The 21,429-nt window shown below is 41.8% G+C and overlaps 1 protein-coding gene across 1 annotated transcript in view; it reads left to right on the plus strand.

Annotated features, from left to right (window-relative positions):
- SLC35D3 (solute carrier family 35 member D3) overlaps positions 1–14,834 on the plus strand; it is a 54,469-nt gene extending 39,635 nt beyond the window's left edge. Inside the window, exon 2 of the mRNA XM_044292584.1 lies at positions 14,011–14,834. Coding sequence (XP_044148519.1) covers positions 14,011–14,834 — 824 coding nt within the window. The remainder of the gene's footprint in view (positions 1–14,010) is intronic.
- The last annotated feature ends 6,595 nt before the right edge of the window (positions 14,835–21,429 follow it).

Below are 21,429 nucleotides of genomic sequence, written 5' to 3' on the forward strand. Positions count from 1 at the left end.
TCTCAAGTACTCCAGTTACCAGGTGGAGTTACAGCACACTTAACTCGATCCACTCAGTCGCTTGGGTGAGGGGGAAAAAAAGTGGCATTGGATCAAATATGCAGGGCTGCTACATGGTCTTCTCCTTGCACCTTAACAAAACAGTACAAGCTGGATGTATCTGCAATGAAGCACCAAATGCCAGGGCCCCTTTTGTAATGGTGGGGGTACCCAGGTGTAGGAATGGCCGAGTGGAATAGGGTGGCCTAAAATGTCCCTTTATGTTGTATGAGTGAATGTCATGGTGTTCCTGCCTGGATACGGTTAGACCCCAGGCTTTGGCTCAGAAGCAGACAAATAGGAAGGAATAGTTGAGGAATCTGAAGAAATAATTGAGTCCAGACCTTGTGATGAAGTTGAATAGCAGCTTTACTTTGATAAACTTTTATCAGACACAATCTACCAACTTTGTCTTGGTCCCAGCAGGCTTTGGCATTAAAACTCTGGCAGGAAAAAAAACTGGTCTCTGCTACATCTGTTGCTCTGTGGCTCTGCTGTACTGACAGGCTGACTGTATGACCCTGCTTCTTATTTATGCTGCAACTTCTCTCTTTGTAGTCTGTCTCTTAATTATTCCAGGGAACTCTCCTCCTGGCTTCTGAGGCTCTAAGCTGTGGCCTCCACATACAGCAGAGGTGAAGGTCCTCTGGCTGGCTTGGCTTGGCCTGGGCACGTCCAGCAAATCTAACTGTAGCTCTGCCGTATTTTATGCCACCTGCTGGTGAACCAGGCATATTACATTTGAACATGACAGTTGCAAAACATTAGAAATGCACAGTGTATAGGACCTGAAATAAATGCATAGATGACATGAAATTAGCATACACAGATAGAAGCAGGGCATAGGAGTGGTAACACCACTCGGGGGCGTTACATATATGGTGTTTGAGATTCAGCCTTTGACAGACAAGTGATTATTAAGGTGCTGCAACTCCTCGGTAAGCAAATCTACACTATCTGCTCTTATTCTGTATATATGGACACTGCCCAGTACCACTTCTCTTGTCCTGTATAGTGGGTGTAATTCTCAGTATCTGCTCTTATTCTGTTTATATATATACACTGCACAGTACCACTTCTCTTGTCCTGTATACTGGGGGTAATTCTCTGTATCTGCCATTATTCTGTTTATAAGGACACTACGCAGTACCACTTCTCTTGTCCTTGCCCCTTCTTAGTGCCCCCCGTAGATGACTCCATAGTACTTCTCTCCACCCTTCCCCATAGTACCCACCATAATGTGTCCCAGTATAAAATGCTACTGTACAGAACCCCCCATATAAAACACCCCTTCTTTATGGCCTCAGTAGATGCCCCTATAGTGCCCACCAATAATATGCCAGTAATAAGTGCCCTCAATAACGTGCTATTGCCAGTAACAAGAGCCCCCCATCACGTTCCAGTAACCAGAGCCCCCATCATGTGCCAGTAATAAGCCCCCATCACGTGCCAGTAATAAGCCCCCCATTACGTGCCAGTAATAAGCCCCCCCATTACGTGCCAGTAATAAGCCCCCGATTACGTGCCAGTAATAAGCCCCCCATTACGTGCCAGTAATAAGCCCCCCATTACGTGCCAGTAATAAGCCCCCCATTACGTGCCAGTAATAAGCCCCCATTACGTGCCAGTAATAAGCCCCCCATCATGTGCCAATATTAAGCCCCCCATGTTCCAGTATTAAGCCCCCATCATGTGCCAGTATTAAGCCCCCCATCATGTGCCAGTATTAAGCCCCCCATCATGTGCCAGTATTAAGTCCCCCATCATGTGCCAGTATTAAGTCCCCCCATCATCATGTGCCAGTATTAAGTCCCCCCATCATCATGTGCCAGTATTAAGTCCCCCCATCATCATGTGCCAGTGTTAAGTCCCCCATCATCATGTGCCAGTATTAAGTCCCCCCATCATCATGTGCCAGTATTAAGTCCCCCCATCATCATGTGCCAGTATTAAGTCCCCCCATCATCATGTGCCAGTATTAAGTCTCCCCCATCATCATGTGCCAGTATTAAGTCCCCCCATCATCATGTGCCAGTATTAAGTCCCCCCATCATCATGTGCCAGTATTAAATCCCCCCATCATCATGTGCCAGTATTAAGTCCCCCCATCATCATGTGGCAGTAATAAGTCCCCCCCATCATCATGTGCCAGTATTAGGTCCCCCCATCATCATGTGCCAGTATTAAGTCCCCCCATCATCATGTGCTAGTATTAAGTCCCCCTATCATCATGTGCTAGTATTAAGTCCCCCCATCATGTGCCAGTATTAAGTCCCCCCATCATCATGTGCCAGTATTAAGTCCCCCCATCATGTGCCAGTATTAAGTCCCCCATCATGTGCCAGTATTGTAATAAGCCCCCCCAATGTGCCAGTAACACTATTGTAAAATAACAAAACAAAACAAAAACACTTATACTTACCTCAGTGGCAGCGATGCGATACAGGCCTCTTCCGGCCTGTGTCCCGCGCTGTAAGGCTCAGGTGGCGCGATAACGTCATTGCGTCGCCTGCGCCGGCCTCTGATAGGCTGCAGGCACTAGGCCGGCAGCCTATCAGAGGAAGGGGAAGGGACACACCTCTCCCTCCCCTGCACCGCCGCAGCACAGGCAGATTACAATGGAGATGAGCGCAATGGAAGCGCTCATCTCCCTGTGCCCGGCGGCGGCTCACTTGAGAGGGGGGCATTTTTGTTGGGGGGGGCACATGGGGGGGGGGCACAGTATGTTGTAGGGGGGGGCGTGGCCCCCTCTGGGCCCCCCCTGGTGACGCCACTGGGTGTAATTCTCTGTATGTGCGCTTATTCTGTATATATATGTACACTGCACAGTATCGCTTCTCCTGTCCTGTATACTGGGTGTAATTCTCAGTATCTAGTCTTATTCGGTATATATGGGCACTGTACAGTACCACTTCTCTTGTCCTGTTTACTAGGTGTAATTCTCTGTATCTGCTCTTATTCTCTCTCTCTCTCTCTCTCTCTCTCTCTCTATTATATATATATATATATATATACACTGCACAGTATCGATTCTCCTGTCCTGTATACTGGGTGTAATCCTTAGTATCTGCTCTTATTTTGTATATATGGACACTGAACTCTACCACTTCTCTTGTCTTGTATACTGTCTGTAATTCTCCGTATCTGGACACAATGCTTGAATATGGACACAAGCATTTAAAAAAGGGACTTGAAGTAAAGGGACTGTTAAGGAGTTTATTTCGCTTGTTGCTGCCATTTTTTTTCTAATACATGACAGCCTGTTTAATTTGGGGTGTTTGTGATTCAAGGGCATTATGTTTATGGTGTGATGTGGGGTCAGAGTATATGACTGTAAAAAATATCAGGCTGTCCATGATTTTTGGTTCTGTTGCCCGGAAAAAAAAAAAAATAGGTTGTCAACCCTGGACTGATGTCTGGTCTGGGGTCTGTATTTATTTGGGGTCTAAGTTTTTTTTTATTTACGCTGGGCTTTAAGTTTAACCCCTTAAGGACCCATGATGTACATGTACGTCATTTCTTTGCGGGACTTAAATACCCATGACTTACATGTACTTCATGGGGATCGGGCGGGTGCAGGAGCTGTGCCTGTGCCAGCGGCAGGGGTCCAGCTGTCACTGATAGCCTTACCCCTGCTGCATGCGCTGGCATCGTTGAAATCACAGATGCCGGTGCATTAACCCTTCATGTGCCGCAGTCAGCACTGACCACGGAACGTGTGATCTCGGGCGGGGATTGGTGCCGACATTCGGTTACCGTGCTGCTGTGACAGGGACCCAATGGCATGGAAGGCAGCCCGGTGCCTTCCTTAGGCATCGGGGCTGCCTTCTGGTGGAGAGCCTGTGAGATCCAGCCCCCTGAATACAGAAGTATTGGGATGCATTGTAAAGGGGATCAGACCCCCAAAAGTTGAAGTCCCAAAGTGGGACAAAAAATTAAGGGAAAAAAATAACGTTTTCCCCCCTAAAATTCTAGTAAAAACAACAACTTAATTTTTCACAAAATAAAGTAAAAAAAGAAATATTAGGTATCGCTGCATCCGAATCGACTGCCTCTATAAACATATCACATGACCTAACGCCTCAGATGAACACCATAAAAATTTAAAACTGTGCTAAATAAACCATTTTTTTGTCACCTTACATCACTAAAACAACACCAAGCGATCAAAAAGGTGTATGCCTGCCAAAAGAGTACCAATCTAACATCACCTCATCCCACAAAAATGAGCCCCTACCTAAGACAATTGCCCAAAAAATAAAAAAACTATGGCTCAGAATATGGAGACACTAAAACATTGTTTTTTTTTGTTTTAAACTGTGTAAAGTAATTAACACTGAAGAGGACAGTATACTACTACAGAGGTATCTGGATAGATTGGAGGCTTGGGCAGATAAGTGGCAGATGAGGTTTAACACTGACAAATGTTAAGTTATGCACATAGGAAGGAATAATGCAAGTCACCCGTACATACTAAATGGTAAAACACTCAGTAACACTGACATGGAAAAGGATCTAGGAATTTTAATAAACAGCAAACTAAGCTGCAAAAAACAGTGTCAGGCAGCTGCTGCCAAGGCCAATAAAATAATGGGTTGCATCAAAAGGAGCATAGATGCCAGTGTTAAGAACATAGTCCTACCCCTTTACAAATCGCTAGTCAGACCACACATGGAGTACTGTGTACAGTTCTGGGTTCCTGTGAACAAGGCAGACATAGCAGAGCTGGAGAGGGTCCAGAGGAGGGCAACTAAAGTAATAACTGGAATGGGGCAACTACAGTACCCTGAAAGATTATCAAAATTAGGGTTATTCACCTTATAAAAAAGACGACTGAGGGGAGATATAATTAATATGTATAAATATATCAGGGGTCAGTACAGAGATCTATCCCATCAGCTATTTATCCCCAGGACTGTGACTGTGACGAGGGGACATCCTCTACGTCTGGAGGAAAGAAGGCTTGTACACAAACATAGAAAAGGATTCTTTACGGTAAGAGCAGTGAGACTATGGAATTCTCTGCCTGAGGAGGTGGTGATGGTGAGTACAATAAAGAAATTCAAGAGGGGCCTGGATGTATTTTTGGAGCTTAATAATATTACAGGCTATAGCTACTAGAGAGGGGTCGTTGATCCAGGAAGTTAGTCTGATTGCCTGATTGGAGTCGGGAAGGAATTCTTTATTCCCCTAAAGTGGGGAAAATTGGCTTCTACCTCACAGTTTTTTTTTGCCTTCCTCTGGGTCAACTTGCAGGATGACAAGCCGAACTGGATGTACAAATGTCTTATGTACTATGTTACTATATTATTGTGTAAAACTTAAATAAATAGAAAAAGTATACATATTAGGTATCGCCGCGTCCGTAACGAACGGTTATATAAAAATACCACATGACCTAACCCCTCAGATGAACACCTAAAAAATTAAAATAAAAACTGTAAAAATAAGCCATTTTTTTTCACCTTACATCGCAAAAAAGTGTAATAGCAAGCGATCAAAAAGTCAAACGTACCCCAAAATAGCGCCAATCAAATCGTCATCTCATTTTGCAAAAATGGTACCCTACCTAAGATAATCGCCCAAAAACTGAAAAAACTATGGCTCTCAGACTATGGAGACACTAAAACATGATTTTTTTTGTTTAAAAAATGAAATCATTGTGTAAAACGTACATAAAGAAAAAAAAGTTGACATATTAGGTATCGCCACGTCCGTAATAACCTGCTCTATAAAAATATCACATGACCTAACCCCTCAGATGAATACCACCTTACATCACAAAAAGTGTAATAGCAAGCGATCAAAAAGTCATATGCCCCCTATAATAGTACCAATCAAACCGTCATCTCACCCCGAACAAAAATGAGCCCCTACACAAGACAGTCGCTCAAAAAATAAATACCGCATTTCTCGCCCCATAAGACGCATTTTTCCCCCTCAAAAGTTAGGGGAAATTACCCCTGTGTCTTATGGGGCGAATGCTTCCATTTTACATTGCAGCCTGCGATGTATGAGCGGGGAGAGAGGAGGGGCTGGATTCTGGAACTAGGGGCGGTCACTGTACTCTTACACCGGGCCCCGCTGCTCACCGCAGTATTTATAAATATTAATCCTTAACCTGTTAATAAGGTTAACTAAAGCTGTGCTCTCCCTGTATCAGTACTGTACTTACTAACAAGCTTCCATAGCAGGCAGAGCGTACGGCAGCAGTAATGTCACTCACTGACGTCACGCGCCTGCTCCTCCCACTTTGCAGGCAGAGCAGGCAGTGAGTGACATTACTGCTGCCGTCCGCTCTGCCTGCTATGGAAGCTTGTTAATAAGTACTGTACTGATACAGGTGAGAGCGCAGCTTTAGTTAAACTTATTAACAGTTTAAGGATTAATATTTATAAATACTGCGGCAGCCCGGTGTATTGGGGGACATTGTTATGAGGGGGATCTGTGGATGACACATATAGAGCAATGTCATCTACAGAGCCCCCATAATAGTGCTATCCACAGATCCCCCATAACAGTGCTATCCACAGATCCCCCATAACAGTGCTATCCACAGATCCCCCATAACAGTGCCATCCACAGATCCCCCATAACAGTGACATCCACAGATCCCCCATAACAGTGACATCCACAGATCCCCCACATGACAGTGCCATCCACAGATCCCCCATAATAGTGTCATGCACAGACCACCATTAGATAAAAAGTAATGTGTGAAGCTGCACCAATGTGTCAGAAACGTGGTGCTCACAGATGAATAGTTCCACCCATTCTACATAAAAATTGCGTATAAGAATAACATCTGGGCACTCACTGACGTGTGTCAATTGAAAGCAATGTATTGTTACAAATAGATAGTATATAATACAAATAAAATACAATTAAAAACAATGGGGATAATATGTGCAATTAGAAGAGTATGCTAAACTAAAAGGTAGCAGTAATATCAATCTCCCATGAAAGACTAAGAAGACCCTTCACTAAGTATTGCTGGACTACTAATACAGCACAAAAAAAAACATTTGCAATTAAAGTCATTGAGAGCCATTCCAACCGCTTAATACAGATTCACCTGTGCGCAAGACAGCATCGGTCACATAGTGAACCGGCACCGGAACACAGACGGAGATCCGAGTGCAGTGCTAGCCAGCGTGGTAGAGAAAAGTGGTGAGGACGCCAAACCGTGGGTTATAACAGTTATACCAAGGTGTAACACGTCTCACAAAACAGAAATTGAATGAAATCTTGGTAAAGACTTTACCTTATGCTGTATAAAAAAAAAAAAAACAGCAATAAGAGCTCTATATACTATTTTCAGTGTTCGTGTAAGTGAGCGGCGTTTTCAGGGACGCCGCTCACTTACACGAACAGTTTCCAGCATATCTATTATACCAACAACTACACGGGTCTGGCATGAACTGCATCTGTATGTATGGCCATATATGAATAATTGGTGTACTCTTACCCTTTATGGACTGCCTCTATGTACCTTTGGAGAAGTTTTATAGTATAAGACATACGATCTTATGCACTTAGAGATACACTGCATGGTTTGTAAGAAACCCTTTTCCTGACCATTGGAGGATTTTATGATATAGGATTGCGGCTACCTTTAGTTTTGCATATTCTTGAAATTGCACATATTATCCCCATTGTATCTTATTTGTATTATATACTATCCATTTGTATCAATAAATTGCTTTCAATTGACACACATGTCAGTGAGTGCCCAGATGTTATTCTTATACAGACCACAATTAGTTCACAACCCACCAAAAGCACACCTTTTGGTTAAAAATATATTTTTTCTTATTTTCCTCCTCAAAAACCTAGGTGCGTCTTATAGGGTGAAAAATATGGTAAAACTACGGCTTTCAGAATGTGAAGACACAAAAAAATAATTTGTTATGTAAAACTGAAACAAACAACAAAAAACCTGTGGTCATATTTGGTATTGTCGCATCCGTGACAACCTGCTCTTTAAAAATACTACATGATCTAACCTGTCAGATGAATTTTGTAAATAACAAAAAATAAAAACGGTGCCAAAACAGCTATTTCTTGTTACCTTGTCTCACAAAAAGTGTAATATAGAGCATATGTTCCCTAAAATAGTACCAACAAAACTGGCACCTTATTCCATAGTTTCCAAAATGGGGTCACTTTTTTGGAGTTTCTACTCTAGGGGTGCATCAGGGGGGCTTCAATTGGGACATGGTGTCAAAAAAACAGTCTAGCAAAATCTGCCTTCCAAAAACCGTATTGCATTCCTTTCCTTCTGTGGCCTGCCGTGTACCCGTACAGCAGGTTACGACCAGATATGGGGTGTTTCTGTAAACTACAGAATCAGGGCCATAAATATTGAGGTTTTTTGGGGCTGTTAACCCTTGCTTTGTAACTGGGAAAAATAGATTAAAATTGAAAATCTGCCAAGAAAGTGAAATTCTGAAATTTCATCTTTATTATCCATAGATTCTTGTGGAACACCTAAAGGGTTAGCTTAGTTTGTAAAAATCAGTTTTGTATACCTTGAGGGGTGTAGTTTCTAAAATGGTGTCACTTTCTTGTAGTTTCATACTTCTCTAGGGGTGCATCAGGGGGTCTTCAAATGTGACATGGCAGCTTAAAATTAGCCCAGTGAAATCTGCTTTCCAAAAAACCATATGGCGTACCTTTCCTTTTGTGCAATGCCATGTGCCCGTACAGCAGTTTACAACCACATATGGGGTGTTTCTGTAAACTACAGAATCAGTGCCATAAATCTTGAGTTTTATTTGGCTGTTAACCCTTGCTTTATAACTGGAAAAAGTTGATAAAAATGGAAAATCTGCAAAAAAAGTGAAATTCTGAAATTTCATCTTTATATTCCATTAATTCTTGTGGAACACCTAAAGGGTAAACAAAGTTTGTAAAATCAGTTTTGAATACCTTGAGGGGTGTAGTTTGCAAAATGGGGTCATTTTTGGGTGGTTTTTACTATGTAAGCCTCACAAAGTGACTTCAGACCTGAACTGGTCCTGAAAAACTGGGTTTTAGAAATTTCAGAGAAATTTCAAGAGTTGCTTCTAAACTTCTAAGCCTTGTAACATCCCCCCAAAATAAAATGTCATTCCCAAAATGATCCAAACATGAAGTAGACATATGGGGAATGTAAAGTAATAACTATTTTTGGAGGTATTACTATTTATTATAAAAGTAGAGAAATAGAAATTTGGAAATTTGCTAATTTTTCCAAATTTTTGGTAAATTTGGAATTTACTTTTTTAAGAATCATCTGTTCCATTGGTGGGTGACATTAACCCATTTCTGGCTATAAAATCCCCTGCTCTGCATAGGTGACAGGAAATGAAATTTTTTAAACTCGTCTTTAATTGGCCCTTTCATTCGATCCTTCTGCCTTAATAACTTGTCCCACATTTTAGCTAGATCACATTGCAGCCATTGACCTCCTTGGATGTGGTATCCCTTTCTCATGCTTCCTCTCTGGCGTGGAACGCTGATTCGCCGATAACCATGATCAACATGGTAGGCTCAGAAAAGAACATCGAAAGTTGATAGAGAAAATATCCAAATGGATCGTGGCTGTCACGGAGACGTGCGATCAGGCAGAAGTTATCTAGAGTCAACAAAGCGGCAGCAGGGCCTCACCTGGCTAACGTTTCTAAATCCAAAATACCCCGGTGACATTTTTTATTAATTATTCCAATAACAGGGCATCTTAAGAGTCCTGTATTGTTATTTATCGTCACTACCTCCTCGAGTCGGGAGTGGGTAATTGCCGCGTGCCCCCTCCTTTCCTTCAATTCTTCTGCTTTAACAATTTGCCCCACATTTCCGCTCAATCACAATTACATTTCATCCATTGATCTCCCTCGGATGTGGTCTCTCTTTCTCACGCTCCCTCTTCGGTGTTGAACCCTGATTTGCTGCTAACCGTAATCAACATGGTAGGCGCAGAAAAGAACATCCAAAGTTGATAGAGAAGATATCCAATTGTGAACATCACGGGGATGTGCGATTTGGTGGGGCAGTATGTGTGCACACGCCTACATGAACTGACTGATGGGTCTGCCCCTGCAACTTCTGGGTCTTCAAATTGGGCACATGGCCTGAGCTTGCCCTTTACACCTTGGAGGTGCTGGCCTGTCCTGCAGCCAGTGTATTGTCTGAACGTGTATTTAGCACGACTAGAGGGAGTTATCAAAGGTTATATTTCCCAATGTTTTGGGGTGTACCCCAATTTAAAAAAACAAAAATACATTTAAAACAAAAAAGCAGTGTAGGCTACCTCCTCTTCCTCCACCGCCGCTTCAACCTACACCGCCACATCCACCGCCTCGTAAACCTCCTACTCCATATGGACCTCGTTCTCCTAGATAAAGATTATTATTTTTTATTTTTACGTATTTTATGTTATTTAAAGTCATTTCCCTATCCACATTTGTTTGCAGAGAACTTGCCATGCTCTTAGCCACATGCTGATGCCATTTGCAGCCCTCTAGCCCTTTCCATGAGATTTTTACAGCCATCTTAGTGCTCAAAAGTTCGGGTCCCTATTGACTTCAATGAGGTTTGGGGTCAAGTTCGGGTCACGTTCGGGTACCGAACTCGAACTTTTTTGTAAAGTTCAGCCGAACCCGTCGAACCCGAACATCCAAGTGTCTGCTCAACTCTATTAAAGTGGCTCTGTTACCAAGATCAACCCTAGTAAACCAGACATACTGCCTGGTAGGGCTCATCATGCTGATTAAAATGATAGCTTTGTTTTGTGTGTACTATAAACAGCTGCAGAGAAATCTGTGTTTTTTGTCATATGCAAATGAGAATTTCTAGCACTAGGTGGCGGGGCTGAATCCTTTGAGCACTGCTTTGTAAAACCCTTTGTGCTCTGCATATTCTCTCTCCACTTGATTAACAGGGCTAGACATGCTGAGAGCAGAGCTGTGTGCTAGCAAGTATATATCATATATTCAATATACTATAGCTATACCACATTGAGATCTGCTCAGAAAGCTAAACTAAGTATTACTAGCTCCATACCTGTGCCTGAACAAATGCAGAAGGTGAGGTCCAGAAATGAATGTCCGAAGTTTTATGAATTTCCATTTTCAATATATCCAATATTTTTTTTATATAAACCATTTCAATGTCCAAGTTGGATCTTTATAGGTCACTATATCAATGGGACTTTTAAGCCTGTTTCCTAATTTATGGACCCCTGTTGAATAAAAGAGAAATGTGCTGAAATGTTAGTCATTTTTTACATGTAGGAGGACATTTATCAACAGGGGTGTAGCTAAAAGCTCATGGCCCTCTTGCAAGAGTTCAGCTTAGGACCCCGTTTTCACTCAGTGCTTTGTGGCAAGGGATAGAGGTGCACTGAGGCAAAAATTTAAACGGAACCCTCCACCCATGCCAAATTATCAACCTAACCTCTTCCCACTTGCACTACTGTCAAAGACATTCTTGAAAAACATTACATACAGCGCTACAAAACATGCAGGAGAATACAGCGCCGCATACCTTTTACATGCAGTGACATCTCATCTGATATATGTATATATTCTCTTTCCTCATCCATCTCTTGTCTCTGTAGAGTTTAGCAAATATCTTAGTTTCCTACTTTTCCACCACCTGAACACCCCTACCTGCCACCCCCAATACTGTGCCTGCTGTGACCCCCAATACTCTACTGCAGAAACAGTTAATCGCTCTGAAAACACTAGTAACACGCAGATAGTTGTTGGCACATAGTGCCCTAAAAATAACTTAAGCAAATGGTGTCCCTGGCACTAATAGTCTACACAGAACGTCCCCCAAAAAATAATTGTGCAAAGCTGAAACTGTGCCAGGGTGCCCTCCACAGAAATAGTGCTCACCAAAGTCCCACCAGTAGAAATAATTATCTCCCAGAGTGCATAGTATTAACAGTGCCCTCAATACCCCCTTATATTGTGCACCAGTACAAAAAATACCCCCTTACCTTTAAGATCAGATCCCCATATCAGATTAGACTCCCATATCGCACCTCAGATCAGTCCCCCATATCAGATCCTTAAATAAGACCCCAATATTAGAACCTCAAATCAGACCCCATATCAGATCCTCAGATCAGACCCCATATCAGGTCCTCAGATTAGATTCCCATCAGACATTAATGTTAGACCCCCATATCAGACCACCTTTAGACCTTCATTTGAAACCCCCATATCAGGCCTCAAATCAGACTCCCTTTAGATCTCCATGATACCCACATCAGACCTCACATCAGGACTCCATTTCAGATTCCCCCATATTAGATCTTCAGATCAGACCCCCATATTAGTTCCTCAGATCGGACTCCCATATCGCACCTTAGATCAGTGCCCCATATCAGATACTCAAATCAGACCCCCATAAGACATTCATGTTAGACCCCCCATATCAGATCCGCTTTAGACCTTCATGTCAGACTTCCATATCAGCCCTCAGATCAGACCACCTTTACACCTTCATGTCAGACCCCCATATCAGGCCTCAAATCAGACCCTCTTTAGACCATGACACCCACATCCAACCTCAGATCAGGACTCCATGTCAGACCCCACTACCCCAATTTAACCCCCCCATTAGACCTCTGTGTAAGACCCCCAAAGTATCAGTATAAATATATAACTTACTTCTCCTGCACCACCACCTTGTGCATTCTTTGCTCCCTGATCTGCTATGGGCCTGCGCTGCATTGTCATCTGACTGACTGTATCTGTACTTAGTCAGGACAGTGCTGTGCTGCTCCCAGAGAAGATCAATCATGGAGAGGTGAGTACCGACAGTGCTTCACTCCCCCCATAATGGAAGCACTAACTAGTATTTTATAAGATGCACTGCAATATTGCAAATTTTGCAAAGATTAGGGAATGCCCAGCTTATACAACATTTTTGCAACTTTTTTTTGCCTTTTGTGCCCTGCACTGCCTTGATGGCATAGATTTCAGGATTGGTGCATGGACCTGTAGAGGTGTGCTACAATTAAGATGTGTGTGCCTCTTATTAATCGTGGCTCGTCTCATTAGTAGTAAATAGATTAAGGGGCTATTCATAGAGAGCTACCAATGCTAAACCTTCATTTTGATTGAAGTTATTTGTAATTTGTGAGCGACTTGCATGATCACAAATGTTGTCCAGCTCTAAAAATCTGTGCAGGTAATTGGAGAATGCTCCCCAAGTGAAAAACAAAACAAAACTTCACAGTGCTTTTTGATCTTCCGGTATGATCTTTTGTGAAGTATTTGCCTTCAAAAATTACTTTTTATGTAGACCTAATTCTTCTTTATTCAACAGGAAGTAGTTATCATAGCCTGCATGTTACAGATTCAGTGAAGATACAGCCTAGTCACCGATCTCTGATTCTTCAAGTCTATTATAATTCTTTCTCCTCTCTAACCCCTGCTCACACTGCAGAGGGAGACACTGCCTTCTTGTATATTGTCAATTTTGTAGTGAACACGAATGTAACAGATTTCCACTATAGGCACACAGCTTATAAATCCCTTGGGTAAGATACGCAAGATATTGAAGTTATATTGATTATTCTCTATTACTTAGCCATCTCTTTCTCAACAAAGTGTAGAGCTTTAGTGATTCACATCTCTCCCATTCTGCCTTATATTGAAATATATGGAGAGTATAGATTGCAAGTAAATGATGCTAATATACAGTATAATACACTGATCGTTTAATACTAGATTAGAAATTTGAAATGACACACTGAGCTATATAGCCCATGAGGTTTTCATGTTGTGTAGATCTCTGGAAACATGCTTTAACATATAGAGGTTAAATTAACGTTTTGCAATGGTTATTTATTATATTGTTATTTATTATATTATTTTGCCTTAGTTCCATTATTCATTGTGAAATAAGATATTGTTCTTAAACATATTTAGTTTTGTGTTTGAACTAAATGGTTTTATCTTATATTTCAAACAGGGGCCGGTGACCTGAGCGGAGAAGTTGTAGGATACATAACGGGAGTGCTGGCTGTATTAGTTCATTCTGCTTATCTTGTAATTATCCAAAAGACAAGTACAGATAGTGAACATGGGGCTTTGACTGCACAGTACATAGTTGCCATTACTTCAACTCCTCTGCTCATAATATTCTCCTTTGCCAGTTTGGACATGATCAAGGCATGGTCTTTTTCAGGTTGGAAAGACCCAGCCATGGTTTGTACTTTCATTGCATGTACTCTTATTGGTTGCGCCATGAATTTTACCACACTACATTGTACATATATCAATTCAGCCGTCACAACAAGTTTTGTTGGAGTAGTAAAGAGCATTGTCACCATTACAGTAGGCATGCTTGCCTTTGATGATGTGGCACCGACTTCCCTTTTCATAGCCGGTGTCGTCGTCAACACATTTGGGTCCTTAATCTACTGTGTGGCCAAATATTTTGAGATGAGGAGACAGATCAACTATGAAGATCTGGAAAAGGAAGCAATTAAAGATGAAAAGGAGCCTCAAGCTGGACAGCCTCCACCTTTTGTCATGGAAGAAATTTTACAGGACAATAGTTCTGAAGGAAATGCACCAGAAAAGTCAGTGGCTGAAACTGAGAATCCCACTGAAGAAAAGAAAGGAAGCACATTGGCTGCAGTTTTGCAATCACATGGCCCAGCTAAGACTTCTGATGAAGACGGCAGTAGTCCGTTAAAAGATGCTTATCTTGGAGTATGGAGGATGGTCAGGGGTACTAGATTTTTAAAGAAGGATTACCTTATAGAAAATGAGGAGCTTCCTAGTCCTTAACAATTACATTTACCTACATTATGGTAATCATGGAACTGAGATTTTATATTCAGTCAGAAGGAATGAGAAAAATATCATGCAGAAATGTTGGCACACTTTCAGTTAAAGACAAATATACATTTCACACACATTTTTAAGGTCATTTCCACCTGTAAAAGAGACTATTATATTTGAATACATCATTTTTATGTACATTAGTCTTCATACTGAGACAAAATTAGAAACAATGTGTATGCATCTTCTAAGTAATATATGGGATAGGATAAGTTTAACCAGAGGATACTTGTTACTTTTTTACATTCATGACTTAAAGGGGTTGTCTGCTTGTTACTATTGATAACCTATCCTCAGTATCAGATCAGAGGGTTTCTTACCACTGGCAGAAGAGAAGGCAGTGCTCATAACAGCGATTCCTTCTCTGCTCTGCTTACCTGCTCATTGCAGTGGAGAGAAGGTGTAATTACAAGTATGGCGTCTCCATTCACTTTCTTGGGACATCTCTGTCTGTTCAAGTGAATACTACAGAGCTGTTCCATAGAATGGGGATGCCATACTTGTAATTACACCTGCTCACCACTGCAATTTTTGCGGCAAGCATGTAAGCAGAGCAGAGAAGGAGGCGCTGTTTTCTCTTCAAACAGCTGATTGGCAGGGGTGCTGGGATTTGGACCTCCACCGATCTGATATTGATTACCTATCCTTAGGATAAGTCATCAATAGTAAAAAGCAGATAGCCCCTCATCTCAGACTTTGAACCACTATCTCCAAAGAGGCCACCGAAGTGAAGGAGAGCACACAGTGCTTGTGAGCACACCATGTTCAGTCGGCTATTTTCAGAGCTCCCATAGCAGTGAAAGGAGAGAACACCACGCATGCATGGCCACCTCTCCATTCAACTCTATGGGACTGCCGGGAATAGCCAAGCCAGGGTTCGGCTATTTTCGGAATTCTTATAGCAGCGGCCGTGCTTGCACAATACACTCTACTTCACTTTGGGGGGTTCGTTCAGGAGATAGGTGCAGGTCCCAGATATATATATATACACTCACCTAAAGAATTAGGAACACCATACTAATACGGTGTTAGACCCCCTTTTGCCTTCAGAACTGCCTTAATTCTACGTGGCATTGATTCAACAAGGTGCTGATAGCATTCTTTAGAAATGTTGTCCCATATTGATAGGATAGCATCTTGCAGTTGATGGAGATTTGAGGGATGCACATACAGGGCACGAAGCTCCCGTTCCACCACATCCCAAAGATGCTCTATTGGGTTGAGATCTGGTGACTTTGGGGGCCATTTTAGTACAGTGAACTCATTGTCATGTTCAAGAAACCAATTTTAAATGATTCAAGCTTTGTGACATGGTGCATTATCCTGCTGGAAGTAGCCATCAGAGGATGGATACATGGTGGTCATGAAGAGATGGACATGGTCAGAAACAATGCTCAGGTAGCCCGTGGCATTTAAACGATGGCCAATTGGCACTAAGGGGTCTAAAGTGTGCCCAGAAAACATCCCCCACACCATTACACCACCACCACCAGCCTGCACAGTGGTAACAAGGCATGATGGATACATGTTCTCATTCGGTTTATGCCAAATTCGGACTCTACCATTTGAATGTCTCAACAGAAATCGAGACTCATCAGACCAGGCAACATTTTTCCAGTCTTCAACAGTCCAATTTTGGTGAGCTTGTGCAATTTGTAGCCTCTTTTTCCTATTTGTAGTGGAGATGAGTGGTACCCGGTGGGGTCTTCTTCTGTTGTAGCCCACCTTTCTTTCCCATTCTGACATTCAGTTTGGAGTTCAGGAGATTATCTTGACCAGGACCACAACCCTACATGCATTGAAGCAACTGCCATGTGATTGGTTGACTAGATAATCACATTAATGAGAAATAGAACAGATGTTCCTAATAATTCTTTAGGTGAGTGTATATATATATACATATATATATATATATACACACACAGTATATGTAGTATGTTAATATATTAAGAAAATATTTAGTTTTACCTATAAGAAATATTATTTATTTATATATCTTGCCTCATGACCATGCCAAAATTAACCTCACAGTAGTTTCTTCAACCTGGCACTTAGATAAAGGTTTGGTATAAAATAACTTTTTTAAGGTAGCCAATATAACATCATGAAGTGGCTATGTTCAGTTTTCACTTTTGCTATTACTATACCATATATCTATATGGTTTATTAACTTAAACAATGCACTGCATTCACTAAAAAGGGTTTAATAAGGATTCTGACATTATCCATAATTCCTATGTTCCAGAGGTGTTCCATCACATTTTTGCTGCTGTTATTTTCCTATGTGGCACCAAGACCCCTGTGCAACTTTAACCGCTGCATATAGTTACACATTAATTTATACCTTTGTTGCATACAACGAAGATGATCAGAATTCAAAATTCAATTCAGGCCCCTATGAATTGTGAATATCCTTGATATTTTTCTGCCTAGTGTCTCTGTAACCCAAGTCCCCACCTATTCTTTCTTGCTGTGCTACTGCAGTGAGGAGGAGTTTGAATATAGTGGTGGTTACTAGTGACGAGCAAGCACCAAAGTATTTGGCCCGAACTCCTTGCTATATTCGTGTGCTTGGCCGAGCACTCGAGTATAATGGAAGTCATTGGGAGACAACCAGGCACCCCCTGCTCGGAAGAGAAGAGGGTGTCTGGTTCATAAAAAAAAGGTTAGAAATTGATGTAAACCCCATCAAAATGGTTTGGAAACAGCATTAAGAGGATGGCTGGATGCATCTTAGACTCCTATTATGTATGACATACAATAGACAACCACACAAAGGCTATATACCAAAAGCCATGTATGTGCAAGCCATTAATATATCCATGAGGCAGATGACAGGCTTAGTCAGCATACCTTACAATGGCAGGCTTGTGCACCATTAGATATTCCAAACCAGCTCTCATCTGACTGAGAACCAGTAAACCTCAAAGTTATTTTGCATCTGTTGGATGGCTTGGGTAGACCTGTACACCTAGATCAATATCATTAGGGCGACAAAAAAAATTCTGATTGTCCTAACATAATATTCAATAACCTTTCTATACAGTTTTGTCATGTAAAAACTAATTTGCATAAACATGGGCAAATGAGCAAAATCTGCCTTGTTTTTCAGCTGTCATAAGACTATGAAAAACAATAGATGGCGCTATTGAGTAATGAACAGCACCCTCTATTGGTTTCACAGTCTTATGACAAGTCTAATATTCTTGTCAGAAGATTATGAAACCAATAGAGGGTTCTGTTGATAATTCAATAGCACCATCTATTGGTTTCATTGTCTTCTGACAAGAATATTAGGCTGAGTCTTATGACAAGCTTATTAGTGTAACCTTTTGTATGGAAAATTTGTGATTAGAATATTCGCGATCTACACTAGGATGATATCTGACACTGGGAACAGCTGGGTAATAACTCAGTGATAAAATCTGACACTGGGAAAGCTGGGTAATACCTTGCGATCTACACTGAGTTATTACCCAGCTTTTCCAGTGTCAGATATTATCACTGACTTACTACATAATTATTACATAATGTTCGCTACATTGCTATAGATTAGTTTTTTAGAATATTCCGAATATAGAGCAATATAGCGAATATGATCTCAGCGAATAGTTTTGTCATAACACTATGCAACTAATAGAGGGTGCTGTTCATAAGTCATGAATTATGACTCATATCACTACAAGCTTGTAAGAGCTGCACAGCTACTGGAAATCGCAACCCGACTTGGAAGTCTCTGGAGCAGCTCTACAGCACCACACTGACCAGGGGAGAAGGACGTCGCCAACGGTAGATACCGTTACACAGTGCCATACAGATATTCTCCCAAAAGTCCTACTAGTAAGAATAATACCGTCTCCTAGAGTTCCCTCATTTGTACAGTTACAGTAATTACTGTTACAGTAATAATGGTCCTTGAGAGAGCCCCTGTTAGTGGATGTTCCCTCCATATTATGCGCAATAATAATAATGCCACAGAACCCCCCAGAAGTAATAATGCCTGTATAGTGCCCCCAGTAATAATAAAGCATCTAAAAGTGCCCCCATTAGTAATAAGGCCTCTCCATAAGGCCCCTTGTAGAGCCCCCAGTAGTTATAATGCCCCCTATAGGGCTCCCAATAGTTATAGTGCTCACTCTAGTACCCCCAGTAAATATAATACCCCTATAGTGCCCCCAGTAATAATGGCTCCCTGTAGTGTCAAAGTAATTTTTTCCCCCGCGGATTTCACAATTTTTAATGGAAGGCAAATATTTGCGGCAGAGCCGCATCAAATCTGCAGGAAAACCACACAAAAGTGCTTAATCTGAACTGTGTGCAGGCATCCTAAAAGACAGATACTACTCTTTTTTGAATCTACTCCTGGTTTTGGCTTCAAAAGAGTACCATTGGTGTCTAATATTGCAGCTCAGCCCAATTTATTTGAATAATGACAAGCTGAGAGGCATTGCTAGCTTCTAAAAAGATCAGGGACACAAGCCTCAATGCATATGATGCATATGCTGAACCTCCTCCCCTCCCCAAAAAATTGTAACCACATGTAGACACTAGAATGCTAGTGCCAAACAGTGGCGATCACCATGTCACATCATAAATCAATTATAGGCACACAGCACAAAAATTGTGAAATTAACCTATTACTGGCCATAATATTGCCCTACCTTGTGACCTCTGGAACCGCCTAATATATATATCCAACCACTCTCTGTGTTTACCAGTGACTACACCAGTGTTTAACCAATTATCCATCATGAGGCACCACTGGCTAGTAAAAATTATTAACATGCCCTATCAATTTTAGGTAACAGGTATTCCTCAGATACCAGTGTATACAGACAATGGTTTTGACGAACCAAGCTTCATAAAAGTCATAAGTAAGGCGGGTTAACACTGCACAATGTTACAACCGATTGTCGGGAAGGAACAGTTCCTTTCCAACAGTTGGAGGCTTGTTCCGTGAAGGAGACTGCTGCATTTGCTTGCATTGATCTCCTTCACAGTATAAGGACAAAGGATCACTACTTAGATCCCTTGTCCCTATACAGAATCATTATTGCTGGGCAGCAGATTGCTGTTTAGACAGCACGATCTGCTGCCCATAAATGATGATTGATGTGCTTGCACGAACTACAGGATCACCCGATGAATGAGCTTTTCACTCGTTCATTGGGTGATTGCCAGCATATTTAGATGGGCAGATTGTAGGCAACGAGCGTTTGCAGGAACAGTCATTCCCGAAAATCGGGCCATGTTAATCCACCTTGAAGAGATTTACAACTGTCTAAAACTAGAATCTGTCTAAAAAGTGGCACACTTTGGGGACACTATATATGCTGAGGGCAATGTATTAATACTGGGGACACTATGAGGGGGAAATAATTATACTGGGATCACTACAGGGGCAAATAGTTATACTGGGATCAATATGGGGCAATACCTTTAGGCTGGGGCACTATGGGTGCTGTTATAGTGGTAACAGGGCACTGTGGGGGAGGGACATAATATATACCAAGGGCACTGAAGGGGGTGGGGTTAAAAACAGCCAATAGAATTCATCCATTTTTAACAGCTGTAAAAAATGGATGCAAAACGGTCATTAAAAACAGATAGGTGAACAGAAAATGGATACACACACTTATTCAAAATGGCCATGAAAACTAACAGTTTATCCGGATTTATTGGATTTTTTTCTTCACTTTTGTGTGACTTTTAGCATTCACATTACACATGTATAAATACATACACATGACAAAACAATTATTACAGGTATATAGATACACATTACACATATATATAAAACAAACATAATACACACATCACGCTTACCCTTTATGTAGATGTATGGAAATCTGTCATGCAAGCAGTAAAGCTTTCGGTCCCTACACTTTATAGGGAATGGTGAGCAATTTAGGAGGGAAGCGCAGGGCAGGTCTTTAAAGTTTCTTGTATTGGTCCTTTGCTGCTATCTCCACTGTCTGCTGACTCTCCCCTCCTCTGTCTGCCCGACTACTACTGTGAGCTGCAAGGGCAAAAGAGGCATGGAGCTGCAGGGTCTTTATCAGGAAGAGTGATGGGGGGCTGTGGGAGGACTCAGCCATACTAGTGTAAGCCACTGTGTAGTGCAGACTTACTAGCATAGAGCAGCAGCTCTACAGGAGACTCGAGACTGGTGGGTGGTGCCTCTGTTGTGAGCAGAAGTGGCTGCTTCCTTTAGTGAAGCTGATGTGAACAGGGCCCAATCAAAAGTAGTTGGGGTAAGGGTTTGGCATTGTAGCCTGTAGCCCTGAGAGGAAGAGTCCTTATGTTCTCAGCAGCAGAGTATGGCAATGAAAAAAATTGAAGATTTCCTCACTTAGGTGCTGGCTGGAGGTTTGGGGGCATGATGCTTGTAATCTGAGGTACAGGCCCCGGATCTAAATGCCCAGCAATGCCCCTGGATAAGCAGCAATACCACACACACCTCATTGTCAAAAGTGCTGCCGTTTCTAGTCAACCTATTTAAAGGGAACCTGTCATGTGGATATTTGATTATAATCTAACT

The sequence above is a fragment of the Bufo gargarizans genome, chromosome 4, assembly GCF_014858855.1.
Source record: "Bufo gargarizans isolate SCDJY-AF-19 chromosome 4, ASM1485885v1, whole genome shotgun sequence".
NCBI lineage: Eukaryota > Metazoa > Chordata > Amphibia > Anura > Bufonidae > Bufo > Bufo gargarizans.